This window comes from Oncorhynchus tshawytscha, linkage group LG03, assembly GCF_018296145.1.
Source record: "Oncorhynchus tshawytscha isolate Ot180627B linkage group LG03, Otsh_v2.0, whole genome shotgun sequence".
In the NCBI taxonomy this organism is placed as follows: domain Eukaryota; kingdom Metazoa; phylum Chordata; class Actinopteri; order Salmoniformes; family Salmonidae; genus Oncorhynchus; species Oncorhynchus tshawytscha.
In genome coordinates, this window is record NC_056431.1 from 193,082 (window position 1) to 207,251 (window position 14,170).

General features: G+C 44.7%; 1 protein-coding gene and 1 non-coding gene across 3 annotated transcripts in view; one reads left to right on the plus strand and one right to left on the minus strand.

The window, feature by feature from the left end:
* The window catches only part of LOC112222691 (inversin-like), a 36,724-nt gene that overhangs the window by 18,016 nt on the left and 4,538 nt on the right, over window positions 1-14,170 (plus strand). The window contains exons 6-17 of one of the 2 annotated variants that reach the window (XM_042306798.1): window positions 387-554; window positions 679-859; window positions 984-1,093; window positions 1,214-1,385; window positions 2,288-2,443; window positions 4,034-4,119; window positions 4,273-4,419; window positions 5,120-5,226; window positions 6,338-6,547; window positions 7,140-7,360; window positions 7,993-8,623; window positions 9,526-9,725. In XM_042306798.1, the coding sequence (XP_042162732.1) occupies window positions 387-554; window positions 679-859; window positions 984-1,093; window positions 1,214-1,385; window positions 2,288-2,443; window positions 4,034-4,119; window positions 4,273-4,419; window positions 5,120-5,226; window positions 6,338-6,547; window positions 7,140-7,360; window positions 7,993-8,042 (1,608 nt within the window). In that variant the 3' untranslated portion in view covers window positions 8,043-8,623; window positions 9,526-9,725. Of the gene's footprint in view, window positions 1-386; window positions 555-678; window positions 860-983; window positions 1,094-1,213; window positions 1,386-2,287; window positions 2,444-4,033; window positions 4,120-4,272; window positions 4,420-5,119; window positions 5,227-6,337; window positions 6,548-7,139; window positions 8,624-9,525; window positions 9,726-14,170 lie in introns of both variants that reach the window. The other variant, XM_042306797.1, reaches the window with a different exon arrangement.
* On the minus strand, window positions 13,751-13,823 carry trnat-cgu. Its single transcript has one exon. It is a non-coding gene; the product is annotated as a tRNA-Thr (tRNA).

A 14,170-nucleotide genomic window follows, 5' to 3' on the forward strand; every position in this document is an offset into this window, starting at 1 on the left:
CTGGAGGTTAGAGCCGGGAGGTTTAGCCTGGAGGTTAGAGCCTGGAGGTTAGAGCCTGGAGGTTAAAGTCTGGAGGTAAGAGCCTGGAGGTTAGAGCCTGGAGGTTAGAGCCTGGAGGTTAGAGCCTGGAGGTTAGAGCCTGGAGGTTAGAGCCTGGAGGTTAGAGCCTGGAGGTTAGAGCGTTGGGCCAGTAACCAAAGGGTTACTTTAACCACAATTGCTCCACGGGGGCCTGACAATGGTGACCCTGGCTGTGACCCCAGGGGGAGTTTGGATATGCAAGAAACACATTTCCATTACACATTAACAGGTCAAATATAAGCACCCCCAAATTATTATTACAATAGTGTCTGACACCCCCCCTCTCTCTCTCTCTCCCCCTGCAGCAGACTACGCTCCACTGGTCAGCATTCTATAACAGACCAGAGCACGTCAGACTGCTCATCAAACACGACTCCAACATTGGCATCCCAGACAGTGAGGGCAAGATCCCCCTACACTGGGCTGCACACAGCCAGGAGCACACCGCTATACACACCGTCCGCTGTATACTGGTACACACACACACACACACACACACACACACACACACACTCAGTATCTATCCAGTGAGAATGTCATCCTTACACACACCATCCTCTGCTTACTGATGTAAATGAGGTGTGTGTGTGTGCGTAGGAGGCGGCTCCTACCGAGTCTCTGTTGAACTGGCAGGACTATGAGGGGCGCACGCCTTTGCACTTTGCTGTTGCCGATGGCAATGAGGCCGTGGTGGAGGTGCTGACATCGTATGAAGGCTGCAGCGTCACGGCGTACGACAACCTGTTCAGAACCCCGCTGCACTGGGCTGCACTGCTGGGTAAGAGACTGTGTTTACAATGTGGATCCTGTCATCAGAATGTGGTTCCATCACTGGTCCAGATACTGTTCCTGGAGGGGGGGGGGACCCGAGCTGAACCTGGATATGTTGATGTGTGTTTCAGGACATGCCAAGATAGTGCACTTGTTGTTGGAGAGGAACACATCAGGCACCATCCCCTCAGACAGCCATGGGGCCACACCTCTACACTATGGAGCTCAGAGCAACTACGCTGTACGTAGACACACGCACATGCACACACGCGCACGTTTTCACCTTATATCAGGGACTCATGTGTGTGCGTGTGTGTGCGTGCGTACGTGCACGTGTGTGTGTGTGTATGTGCGTACGTAGGAGACGGTGGGTGTGTTTCTGTCCCACCCCTCTGTGAAAGACGAGCCAGATCTGGAGGGCCGCACAGCGTTCATGTGGGCTGCTGGGAAAGGAAGCGATGATGTCATACGCACCATGCTGACACTCACGCCTCACATCGACATCAACATGGCCGACAAGTACGGAGGCACTGGTGAGGAACTCTGGGATGTGTTTAATACGCAGGGATTGTTTCAGTCAGCAGTAGACTAAGAGCTGCTGTGACTGGTCAGGCTGGTAGAGGACACCTCCCCCTTCATCCCCGGCTCCCTCCCCCTTCATCCCCTACCCCCCTCACCGCCTTCACCACAGTTTCCCAGATCTTAATGTCCTGGTACTGTCACCATCAGAGCTACTCAGAGAGATAAACAGACGCGCAGGATGACACACACACACACTCACACACTCACACTCACACACTGGTGCTAGCCTCTGTCATCCTGCACGTGTAGGAATGTTGAGGCACTGGAGGTGACGCAGGTGGCAGGACAGCGGCTGTCTGATGTCACAGGGGATTCCCCAGAGTGGCATAGATGTCAGGGGATTCCCCGAAAGCAGTGGAGCGGGAGAGACAAGTGGGGAGAGAGACATGTCAACACATAACACACACACACACGCACGCACGCGCACACACATACAGACACACATACACACACCATTCCCAAGCTGTAGACATGCTATCCTTTGTCCCCTGCTCTGCCCTGTGGGCTGACTGGGGCACTAATCACCATGGTGATGCCCCTGCTTCCTGCCCTGCAGGGACAATTTATGTGAGCATATGCTAATGAGTTGGTAAAATATGCAAATAATCTGGTGTACTATGCTAATGAGGTTGAGTGTGATGGGGAGCAGAGTGGGTTGATCAGAGTCACTGGAGTAGATAGATGGGCCAGTGGTGTAAATATTGACTGACATGAAATAACAACACAGTACAGGGTCAAAGTGCAACAAATGACTTTTCATTTGACAAACTGGTTCTGAAAACTCGAGTAGGTGAGGCTGCTGAAGTGTGTGGAGACTGAAAATCTCAACTAAATGTGTGTGTGTGTGTTGCAGCGCTGCATGCGGCCTCTCTGTCAGGTCATGTGAGTACAGTGAGGTTGCTGTTGGAGAGAGGAGCCATAGTGGACAGTCTAGACGTGATGAAACACACGCCTCTGTTCAGAGCCTGTGAGATGGGACACCGCCACATCATCCTCACACTTATCAAAGGTACACAGCAAAGATGGTGGATAAATGAAGATTTTGTTTTACTCAGGTCGTTGACCATTGGAAAAAAGGAGCGAGTGAGATGTCTCACTTCCTCTTCCATCTCTGCTACGCAGTAAACCAATGTGTGTGGTGGTGATTATTGTAGACTTGGTATCCTAGTCCTTCAATACATTGTGATCTGATAGCAGTGAAGAGTTTGTGGTCATACACGCATCCTTAAAAACATCCCCAAATATACACATTCCCCTCACATCCCCAAATATACACATCCCCCTCACATCCCCAAATATACACATTCCCCCTCACATCCCCAAATATACACATTCCCCCTCACATCCCCAAATATACACATTCCCCCTCACATCCCCAAATATACACATCCCCCTCACATCCCCAAATATACACATCCCCCTCACATCCCCAAATATACACATTCTCCCTCACATCCCCAAATATACACATTCTCCCTCACATCCCCAAATATACACATTCCCCTCACATCCCCAAATATACACATTCCCCTCACATCCCCAAATATACACATTCCTCCTCACATCCCCAAATATACACATTCCCCCTCACATCCCCAAATATACACATTTCCCCTCACACCCCGAAATATACACATTCTCCTCACATGAACATTATGCGCTTGAAGCATGGTGTGTGTCATTTCACTTTTGTGTATAGTCAATCAAAATTGAGCACAGAGGTACGTAACGATTATATACATACAAATTGGGCCAACTTAAAACCTAGGCAACAGTAATCTTTTTTTGATGTCTATAATCGTTTATGACCGTATGTACCTCTGTGATTAATTATGATTAACTATATGCAAAGTGAATAGAATTTGTTCCACACCTACCATGCGTCATGTGCATGTGAGGTGAAATGTGGGGATGTGAACACTCAGTTTGTTTGACCTGACGAAGATCCGGTTCGGATCGAAACGTTGTCTAATAAAGCTGTGAATTGGGAGGTTGATTCAATAATATCTGCCATTTAGCAGACGCTTTTATCCAAAGCAACTTATAGCCATTTTGTATGTGGTGCTATGCTCTATCTACTGAGTCATACAGGACTACACTAGTGTACCATGCTCTACCTACTGAGTCATACAGGACTACACTAGTGTACCATGCTCTATCTACTGAGTCATACAGGACTACACTAGTGTACCATGCTCTATCTACTGAGTCATACAGGACTACACTAGTGTACCATGCTCTATCTACTGAGTCATACAGGACTACACTAGTGTACCATGCTCTACCTACTGAGTCATACAGGACTACACTAGTGTACCATGCTCTACCTACTGAGTCATACAGGACTACACTAGTGTACCATGCTCTATCTACTGAGTCATACAGGACTACACAAGTGTACCATGCTCTATCTACTGAGTCATACAGGACTACACTAGTGTACCATGCTCTACCTACTGAGTCATACAGGACTACACTAGTGTACCATGCTCTACCTACTGAGTCATACAGGACTACACTAGTGTACCATGCTCTTGTAATGCAGGATTTGGGTGGGCTTACTATGGTGAAGAATGCCTCATGGATTTTCATTGTGTAGGCTCTGCTCATGTCCACCTGGTGGATCTAGATGGACACACTGCTCTGCACTGGGCGGCTCTGGGGGGGAACACTGAAGTCTGCCAGGTCTGTCTTTTCACCTTTATACACTTTTATTATCCCTGAACACTTCTTCATTTGTCTTCATTTCCTTTCCTTATAGACTGTGTTAAGGATGTGTTGTTCAGGTCATTGAGCCGGTTGGCTGGTACTGTAACCTCAGTGTGATGGTCATGGTAGTTGCTGATGGAGAATGGGATCAGTCCTAACGTCCAGGACCAGGCAGGCAGGACTCCTCTCCAGTGTGCTGCTTATGGAGGGTACATCACCTGTATGGCTGTACTACTCATGGAGAACAACGCCGACCCTAATATACAGGACAAAGAGGTACACACACACACACTCACCGACATACAGTACATACACACACACACACACACACAATCAAACACAGACATACACACACACACACAATCAAACACAGACATACAGTACATATACAGAAACACACACACACACACACACACAAAGTGCTCTCCACTGGTCCTGTCCTACCGTGTGTGTCTGCAGGGCAGGACAGCTCTCCACTGGTCCTGTCCTACCGTGTGTGTCTGCAGGGCAGGACAGCTCTCCACTGGTCCTGTCCTACCGTGTGTGTATGCAGGGCAGGACAGCTCTCCACTGGTCATGTCCTACTGTGTGTGTCTGCAGGGCAGGACAGCTCTCCACTGGTCCTGTCCTACTGTGTGTGTCTGCAGGGCAGGACAGCTCTCCACTAGTCCTGTCCTACTGTGTGTGTATGCAGGGCAGGACAGCTCTCCACTGGTCCTGTCTTACTGTGTGTGTCTGCAGGGCAGGACAGCTCTCCACTGGTCCTGTCCTACTGTGTGTGTCTGCAGGGCAGGACAGCTCTCCACTGGTCCTGTCCTACTGTGTGTGTCTGCAGGGCAGGACAGCTCTCCACTGGTCCTGTCCTACTGTGTGTGTCTGCAGGGCAGGACAGCTCTCCACTGGTCCTGTCCTACTGTGTGTGTCTGCAGGGCAGGACAGCTCTCCACTGGTCCTGTCCTACTGTGTGTGTCTGCAGGGCAGGACAGCTCTCCACTGGTCGTGTAACAATGGCTATCTGGATGCTGTGAAGCTGCTGCTGAACTCTAATGCCTTCCCCAACCACATGGAACACAACGAGGAGAGGTGAGGTGGATGTTGAGGAAGTGCCTCGTCTATAGTTTGGAAGGACATCAGCTCCTACAACAGCAGCAAGTATCGATTTAGATTCAAAAAGTAGCTGTTGGTATTGTCTTGCTAAGGCAATTTAGTTTTTGTGCTGTCTCTCTACCTAGTGGCCTACTAAATTATATTTTTACTTGTATTTTCCTACTGGCACTGACTGATAAGTACAGGTAACTGGCAAGATAAAGGAAACCCCAACATATCACGTCTTAATAGGGCACTGGGCACCACGAGCCAGAACAGCTTCAATGCACCTTGGCATAGATTCTACAAGTGTCTGAAACTCTTGGAGGGATGCGACACCATTCTTCCACCAGAAATTCCATCATTTGGTGTTTTGTTGATGGTGGTGGAAAACGCTGTCTCATTCTCCGTTCCAGAATCAACTGGGTTGAGATCTGGTGACTGAGACAGACATGACATGTGGTTTACATCTTTTCATGCTCCTCAAACCATTCAGTAACCAATCATGCCCTGTGGATGGGGGCATTGTCATCCTATGGAGGCATAGACATGGTAGCCAAAATAATGTCCTGCACAGCATTTTTATACATGACCCTAAGCATGATGGGATGTTAATTGCTTAATTAACTCAGGAACCACGCCTGTGTGGAAGCACCTGTTTTCAATATACTTTGTATCCCTCATTTCCTCAAGTGTTTCCTTTATTTTGGCAGTTACCTGTTACCTGCTATGTTAAGATGAATGCACTAATGTATGTCACTCTGCATAAGAGCGTCTGCTAAATTACTAAAATATCAATGGAAAATTACATGTTGTTATTTTCCGAATGAATTTTGTGAATCTATTCTCTGTGTGTGTTTTTTTTCACAAAGCAAGTTCATTAGGTTAAAGATGCACTATGCAGAAATCACTCCGCCATTTCCTGGTTACTAAAATTCTAATTCTAATATCAGTTTATGTGACAAAACAAGCAAGTATAGTGTAGAGAATCATTGTACCATCTAAACCACTGTGAAATATATCTTCCATAACCAATAATGTTGTATTTTCTGCTGTTTGAAGCTGGTGTACAGAAACAAAAAACGTGTGCGTGTGTGTGTGTGTGTAGGTACACCCCCCTGGACTACACCCTCCTAGGGGAACACAGTGAGGTGACTCAGTACATGTTGGAGCATGGAGCTCTGTCTATAGCGGCCATCCAGGACATCGCTGCTGCTTCCATCCAGGCCCTGTATAAAGGATACACCGTCCGCAAGGCCTTCACCGAAAGGAAACAACTACTGATGAGACACGAACAGCTACGCAAGGACGCAGCCAAGTACCATACACACACATGCACACACATAGAAACAAGCATTGTGATCCATCCCCTGTCTGCTTAGTACTCTCTGTCAACAACTCTATCATAGTCAACCAGATCATGCCATACACACACACACACACACACACACACACACATTCTCTCCCTCTCTCTCTCTCTCTCTCTCTCTCTCTCTCTCTCTCTCTCATCTCCCTTTCTCTCCATCTCTCCCTGTCGTATTCCCCCAACCCATATAGAAACAGTCACACTCTCTCCATATCCATCTTTCTACCTGTCATCCCTGCACACACATACATCTTCTCCCTGTCTCTCGCTCTCTCTCTCTCTCTCGCTCACACATCCCTCTCTTATAATTCTACACTGTTTGTATAAACGGCCTGTAATGGTCTCTATGTGCTTGGAACTCCTATTAGGCTTGGATTACTGAAAGGATTCTCCTGTTGTTCTTTGTAACGTCAGGACTAGTTTGTGATGTTGGTCAGGGCTGGTCCAGCGGTAGGGTTTAGATAAGGCTTTGAGATAAGGTCGTAACTAGGGTTAGGGTGTAAGTGTGTGAGACGTGTGTAATATGTGTCATGATGTCACTCAGGAAACGCGAGGAGGAGCAGCGGAGGCGGGAGGCGGAGCATCAAATCTCATTGGCTAGAACAGAGAAACAGAGGATGTTATTGGCCCGCGCTGAGCAGGAGCATCTGTCATTGGCTGAGACTATGAAGGAACTGTCAGTGTATGAGAGAGAGGCAGGGGGCGGGGCTAATACAGCCAAAGCAGAACAGACCAATAGCAAAGAGGAGACACGGAAACATAGAGGTACGGACATACACACACACAGGAGGCTGCTGAGGGGAGGACGACTCATAATAATGGCTGAAATGGAGTGAATGGAATGTTATCAAACATGTGTTTGATGAGTTTGATTCCATTCCATTTATTCTGTTCCAGATATTACTATGAGCCCCAATTAAGGTGACGCCAAACTAGTTTTCATTGGGAAGGCAGATAAAGCCTTTTTGATCAAAAGCATTCACTTTTGCATGTGACTCATTACTGTTCCGTTTGAGAAGGCGCTCCTGCCTCACTGCTTTTGCTCGTTCTCGTCACGGGTCATAGACCGGTGCCCTGCGGCTCAGCTTGATCAGATCCGCTCAATGACAAACACGTAAAATTATGAACGCCATCTTCATTATCTCCTACCATATTTCACAAGTTGACTGCAGATATTTACTTAAAAAGTAGCTAGAAATATTCAAATGTATTAAAAAAAGAAGTAGTTTAAACAGTATTGACGGTATTGAAAAACCATCCCGTGGCTTTTTCCAAAATCCTGGACTACGGTATATATACGGTAAACCACCCAAACCTAACACACATATACACACACACATATACACACACACATATTCACCCACTCTCTCAGTCTCTTACTTCCCTCTCTTTCTCAGCACATAGAAGCAGACCCTCCAGGAGAGGAAAGGACCTGACCCCGTGGTGACCCCTCACCCCTCAGTGACCTCTGACCCCATGCTCCCTGCCCAGGGGTCTAGGGTCAGGGAGCGTCTCTCTCCTGCAGGCTGCAGCCGACCCCCAGCCCAAAACACAGACCCCCACCACACCCAGGACCAAGAGACTCACCTCTGCAAACACACACACTCCTTCCAACACACACACTCCTTCCAAAACACACACTACCTCCAACACACACACTCCTTCCAACACACAAACTCCCTCTAACACACATACTCCTTCCAAAACACACACTACTTCCAACACACACACTCCTTCCAACACACACACTTCTTCCCACACACACACTCTATCCAACACAGACACGTCTACTCACCCCACCATGGATCAAGAAGCCCCCAGCACCAGGGAACGCACCCCTAGAAGCAAGAGAGACACACACGCCAACACACACAACCCCAGACACAGAACACGCCCTGCCACAGACCATACCACCTCCTCCAGCAAGAACCACACTAAAGCCTCCACACAGTCACGCCGCCCCAGCAGCAAGCCCAGGGAGGGGGACAGAGACCAGGCTGCCTGCACTATCCAACGAGCCTGGAGGAGGTAAGGTTGAAGCCCGACCAGGGATGGTCTGCTTTTCATTCTTCCCATTCCCTCTCCAAGCTGAGCCAGTACTGGGAGTACTGCCATGGAATAGAGCCTGAGCAGAGGTGCTCAGGTAGTTTCTCTCTGGCCCGATACCAAGGTTGGCTCTGAGATGGCTTCCCAAACAGCCTGGAGGAAGTGTGTGTATGGTTGAAAGGGGGAGGGGTATACTGTGCTCCACAGTAGCATTCTCTCTTATCAAGAGACTGTGGCAGTGCCATGTGGTGCCCACATGTGTCTTCCCTCCACACACACACACACCAACTTACACACAGTGTCTCCCCCTCACGCTCTCTGTGGTCTGGCTGCCTGCCCTCCTACCACCAACACCTCCAGGACGGGGGAGAGAGGGGGGAGGTGGGGGAGACAGGGGGTATAATCTGGAGCCCTCTCAGTGTTTTAACGAGAGGCTAAAAGTTCAGGCGTGCCATTCTAATAGCTACCAGCAGCCTCTCATTCAGGATCTACTACCCCACATCGGAAAGCCCTCTGTTCCCAGCCGCCAGTAGATGTGTGTGCGTGCGGATGCGTGTACTGATTTAATTGTAGTATACAAGTAATAAGCTTTTTCTACTAAGCTCTTGAAGTATGCCATGGTCGGGTTCAGTTCCCCTAGAGGAAGTGTTATGTATTGATGCTGAAGAGTAGCGGACCCAGAATTGAGCCTTGTGGAACCCCTGAGGTTGGACTAATTATTATTTCTCACCCCTCTTAAACCAGCTTTTCCAGGGATGCCTGTAACGTTTTTCAGTGAACTGAATAATGTCCAAATGTCATGTGCTGTGTAATATACGAACCGAATAGGTTGGACAAATGAAGGCCTCTATAATGTACCGTGTTCTGGGTGTGTTTGTGTGTAGGTTCCATGTGCGATGCAGATTGAGGGAGGCTTTTGGTGCTGGGAAAAGAGTGGAGCCACCTGAGGTCGCCTCCCTCCTGATCCAGCTGTTCTGGGATAGGCCGGCTTTCCCTGGTCACACCCCTATTAGGACCAAGCCTGAGGCCAGAGTTCCACCCACCAAGACAGCAGCCAAGAGCTCTGTGCTGCAAAGCATCTATGGTAAAGCCTGGCGTTCTGTCCAGAATGTTTGATTCTGTCTTTAATTTGTTTCAACTCTGAACTGTTAACATTTATAAATAAACCAATTCTTAATAGCGCCTAGTCGCCTACTGTGAATGGGTGCATTACTGCCGAGCTGCAACTTCAAACTCCAACATACCTGTATGGAATTAGTATAGGGAGGTGTATAGTCCACTGAATATATTCATATCTGTATAGGGAGGTGTATAGTCCACTGAATATATTCATATCTGTATAGGGAGGTGTATAGTCCACTGAATATATTCATATCTGTATAGAATTAGTATAGGGAGGTGTATAGTCCACTGAATATATTCATATCTGTATAGGGAGGTGTATAGTCCACTGAATATATTCATATCTGTATAGAATTAGTATAGGGAGGTGTATAGTCCACTGAATATATTAATATCTGTATAGAATTAGTATAGGGAGGTGTATAGTCCACTGAATATATTAATATCTGTATAGGGAGGTGTATAGTCCACTGAATATATTCATATCTGTATAGAATTAGTATAGGGAGGTGTATAGTCCACTGAATATATTCATATCTGTACAGGGAGGTGTATAGTCCACTGAATATATTAATATCTGTATAGGGAGGTGTATAGTCCACTGAATATATTAATATCTGTATAGGGAGGTGTATAGTCCAATGAATATATTAATATCTGTATGGAATTAGTATAGGGAGGTGTATAGTCCACTGAATATATTAATATCTGTATAGAATTAGTATAGGGAGGTGTATAGTCCACTGAATATATTCATATCTGTATAGAATTAGTATAGGGAGGTGTTATAGTCCACTGAATATATTCATATCTGTATAGGGAGGTGTATAGTCCACTGAATATATTCATATCTGTATAGAATTAGTATAGGGAGGTGTATAGTCCACTGAATATATTCATATCTGTATAGGGAGGTGTATAGTCCACTGAATATATTCATATCTGTATGGAATTAGTATAGGGAGGTGTATAGTCCACTGAATATATTAATATCTGTATAGAATTAGTATAGGGAGGTGTATAGTCCACTGAATATATTAATATCTGTATAGAATTAGTATAGGGAGGTGTATAGTCCACTGAATATATTAATATCTGTATAGAATTAGTATAGGGAGGTGTATAGTCCACTGAATATATTAATATCTGTATAGAATTAGTATAGGGAGGTGTATAGTCCACTGAATATATTAATATCTGTATAGAATTAGTATAGGGAGGTGTATAGTCCACTGAATATATTAATATCTGTATAGAATTAGTATAGGGAGGTGTATAGTCCACTGAATATATTAATATCTGTATAGGGAGGTGTATAGTCCACTGAATATATTAATATCTGTATAGAATTAGTATAGGGAGGTGTATAGTCCACTGAATATATTAATATCTGTATAGAATTAGTATAGGGAGGTGTATAGTCCACTGAATATATTAATATCTGTATAGAATTAGTATAGGGAGGTGTATAGTCCACTGAATATATTCATATCTGTATAGGGAGGTGTATAGTCCACTGAATATATTCATATCTGTATAGAATTAGTATAGGGGGGTGTATAGACCACTGAATATATTAATATCTGTATAGAATTAGTATAGGGAGGTGTATAGTCCACTGAATATATTCATATCTGTATAGGCAGGTGTATAGTCCACTGAATATATTCATATCTGTATAGGGAGGTGTATAGTCCACTGAATATATTCATATCTGTATAGGGAGGTGTATAGTCCACTGAATATATTAATATCTGTATAGGGAGGTGTATAGTCCACTGAATATATTCATATCTGTATAGGGAGGTGTATAGTCCACTGAATATATTCATATCTGTATAGGGAGGTGTATAGTCCACTGAATATATTCATATCTGTATAGGGAGGTGTATAGTCCACTGAATATATTAATATCTGTATAGGGAGGTGTATAGTCCACTGAATATATTCATATCTGTATAGGGAGGTGTATAGTCCACTGAATATATTCATATCTGTATAGGGAGGTGTATAGTCCACTGAATATATTCATATCTGTATAGGGAGGTGTATAGTCCACTGAATATATTCATATCTGTATAGGGAGGTGTATAGTCCACTGAATATATTCATATCTGTATAGGGAGGTGTATAGTCCACTGAATATATTCATATCTGTATAGGGAGGTGTATAGTCCACTGAATATATTCATATCTGTATAGGGAGGTGTATAGTCCACTGAATATATTCATATCTGTATAGGGAGGTGTATAGTCCACTGAATATATTCATATCTGTATAGGGAGGTGTATAGTCCACTGAATATATTCATATCTGTATAGGGAGGTGTATAGTCCACTGAATATATTCATATCTGTATAGGGAGGTGTATAGTCCACTGAATATATTCATATCTGTATAGGGAGGTGTATAGTCCACTGAATATATTCATATCTGTATAGGGAGGTGTATAGTCCACTGAATATATTCATATCTGTATAGGGAGGTGTATAGTCCACTGAATATATTCATATCTGTATAGGGAGGTGTATAGTCCACTGAATATTTTCATATCTGTATAGGGAGGTGTATAGTCCACTGAATATATTCATATCTCTATAGGGAGGTGTATAGTCCACTGAATATATTCATATCTGTATAGGGAGGTGTATAGTCCACTGAATATATTCATATCTGTATAGGGAGGTGTATAGTCCACTGAATATATTCATATCTGTATAGGGAGGTGTATAGTCCACTGAATATATTCATATCTGTATAGGGAGGTGTATAGTCCACTGAATATATTCATATCTGTATAGGGAGGTGTATAGTCCACTGAATATATTCATATCTGTATAGGGAGGTGTATAGTCCACTGAATATATTCATATCTGTATAGGGAGGTGTATAGTCCACTGAATATATTCATATCTGTATAGGGAGGTGTATAGTCCACTGAATATATTCATATCTGTATAGGGAGGTGTATAGTCCACTGAAGATATTAATATCTGTATAGGGAGGTGTATAGTCCACTGAATATATTCATATCTGTATAGGGAGGTGTATAGTCCACTGAATATATTCATATCTGTATAGGGAGGTGTATAGTCCACTGAATATATTCATATCTGTATAGGGAGGTGTATAGTCCACTGAATATATTCATATCTGTATAGGGAGGTGTATAGTCCACTGAATATATTCATATCTGTATAGGGAGGTGTATAGTCCACTGAAGATATTAGCAGGCCTCCATCTAAGACATGTACAGTTTCTCGATGAAGGAAAATATTTGTTTCCTGAGGTGATGGTATGACGCTGTTTGGTTTGGATTGTGATGTTATGTTCAAACAGAATTAGAGTAGCATCAATGCAGAGAGTTAGCAATAACTATTTATTTTATGATGTTAATATACACATGCAATCACACTCAGCTGTGAATACATAGTTGTATAATCATATAGAGATGTGTGTGTGTTGTGTGTTGTAATAACTTCTGGTATGAGTTCGGCCCGTAGACACACCTGACCTTCAGCACACATGACCAGGTGATGATGGGAGACTGGGCAGAAACCTACTAGTGCCAACACACAGACATACACACACAACATACACACCGATACAGCCAGATAGACTCCCTACCTTTTCTGGCCTGACGTGGTAGCCCGCCCCCTTTCACACATACACACACTGACAGTCCTGTCCGCTGCTGCTGTGAAAAGTTCAGAGCTGTCAGGGGGAATGTCAGACGACTGCGTAGAGCTGTCTGCTGAACACACACACACACACATACACGGAACCCATTGTCTCTGTCAGACATACAAACCACATTCACCTCGTGTGTGTACAGAGGTATCGCAGAACGTTGGTGTTTTTCCTATTTCTTTTGTTCAGTTTCACTCTTCTTTCAGGTTGACATTTCCAAGTCGTTACTTCATTCCTTTCACCATGCATTGTTTGGTGGTACAGGTGTAGTGTTGACAAAAATTGTTATCACTCGAAGGCCCCAGTGGGATTTGAACTCTCGACCCCTGGTTTACGAGACCAGTGCTCTAACCACTGAGCTATGGAGCCTTGCTTTTTACAGTTCAACCAGGAGGTGAAAAGGATTTAAATGATACTCCCTTTCGAGAACGAAGATAGCCACACACCCAACCTGACAGGCAGGTTACCAGTCAGACTCCTAAAACAAAGGACTCTCCCTGATCTCACTTATACAGCTTACCTCAGTTTAGCAGTTACAGTTAGATGCATGAATGAAACCTAAATGAGACGGATTGCAAATGCCCTATTTTACCTTGGTCTTTCCAGAAGGATTGTGTGTGTATCGATTCACCATTCAAGCTAGCAGCCTTGGCCAATTTGTATATTTCAGACTTACAATGTTGCTATTTTCTTGTCTTGCAGTAGGCTCTCCAGAT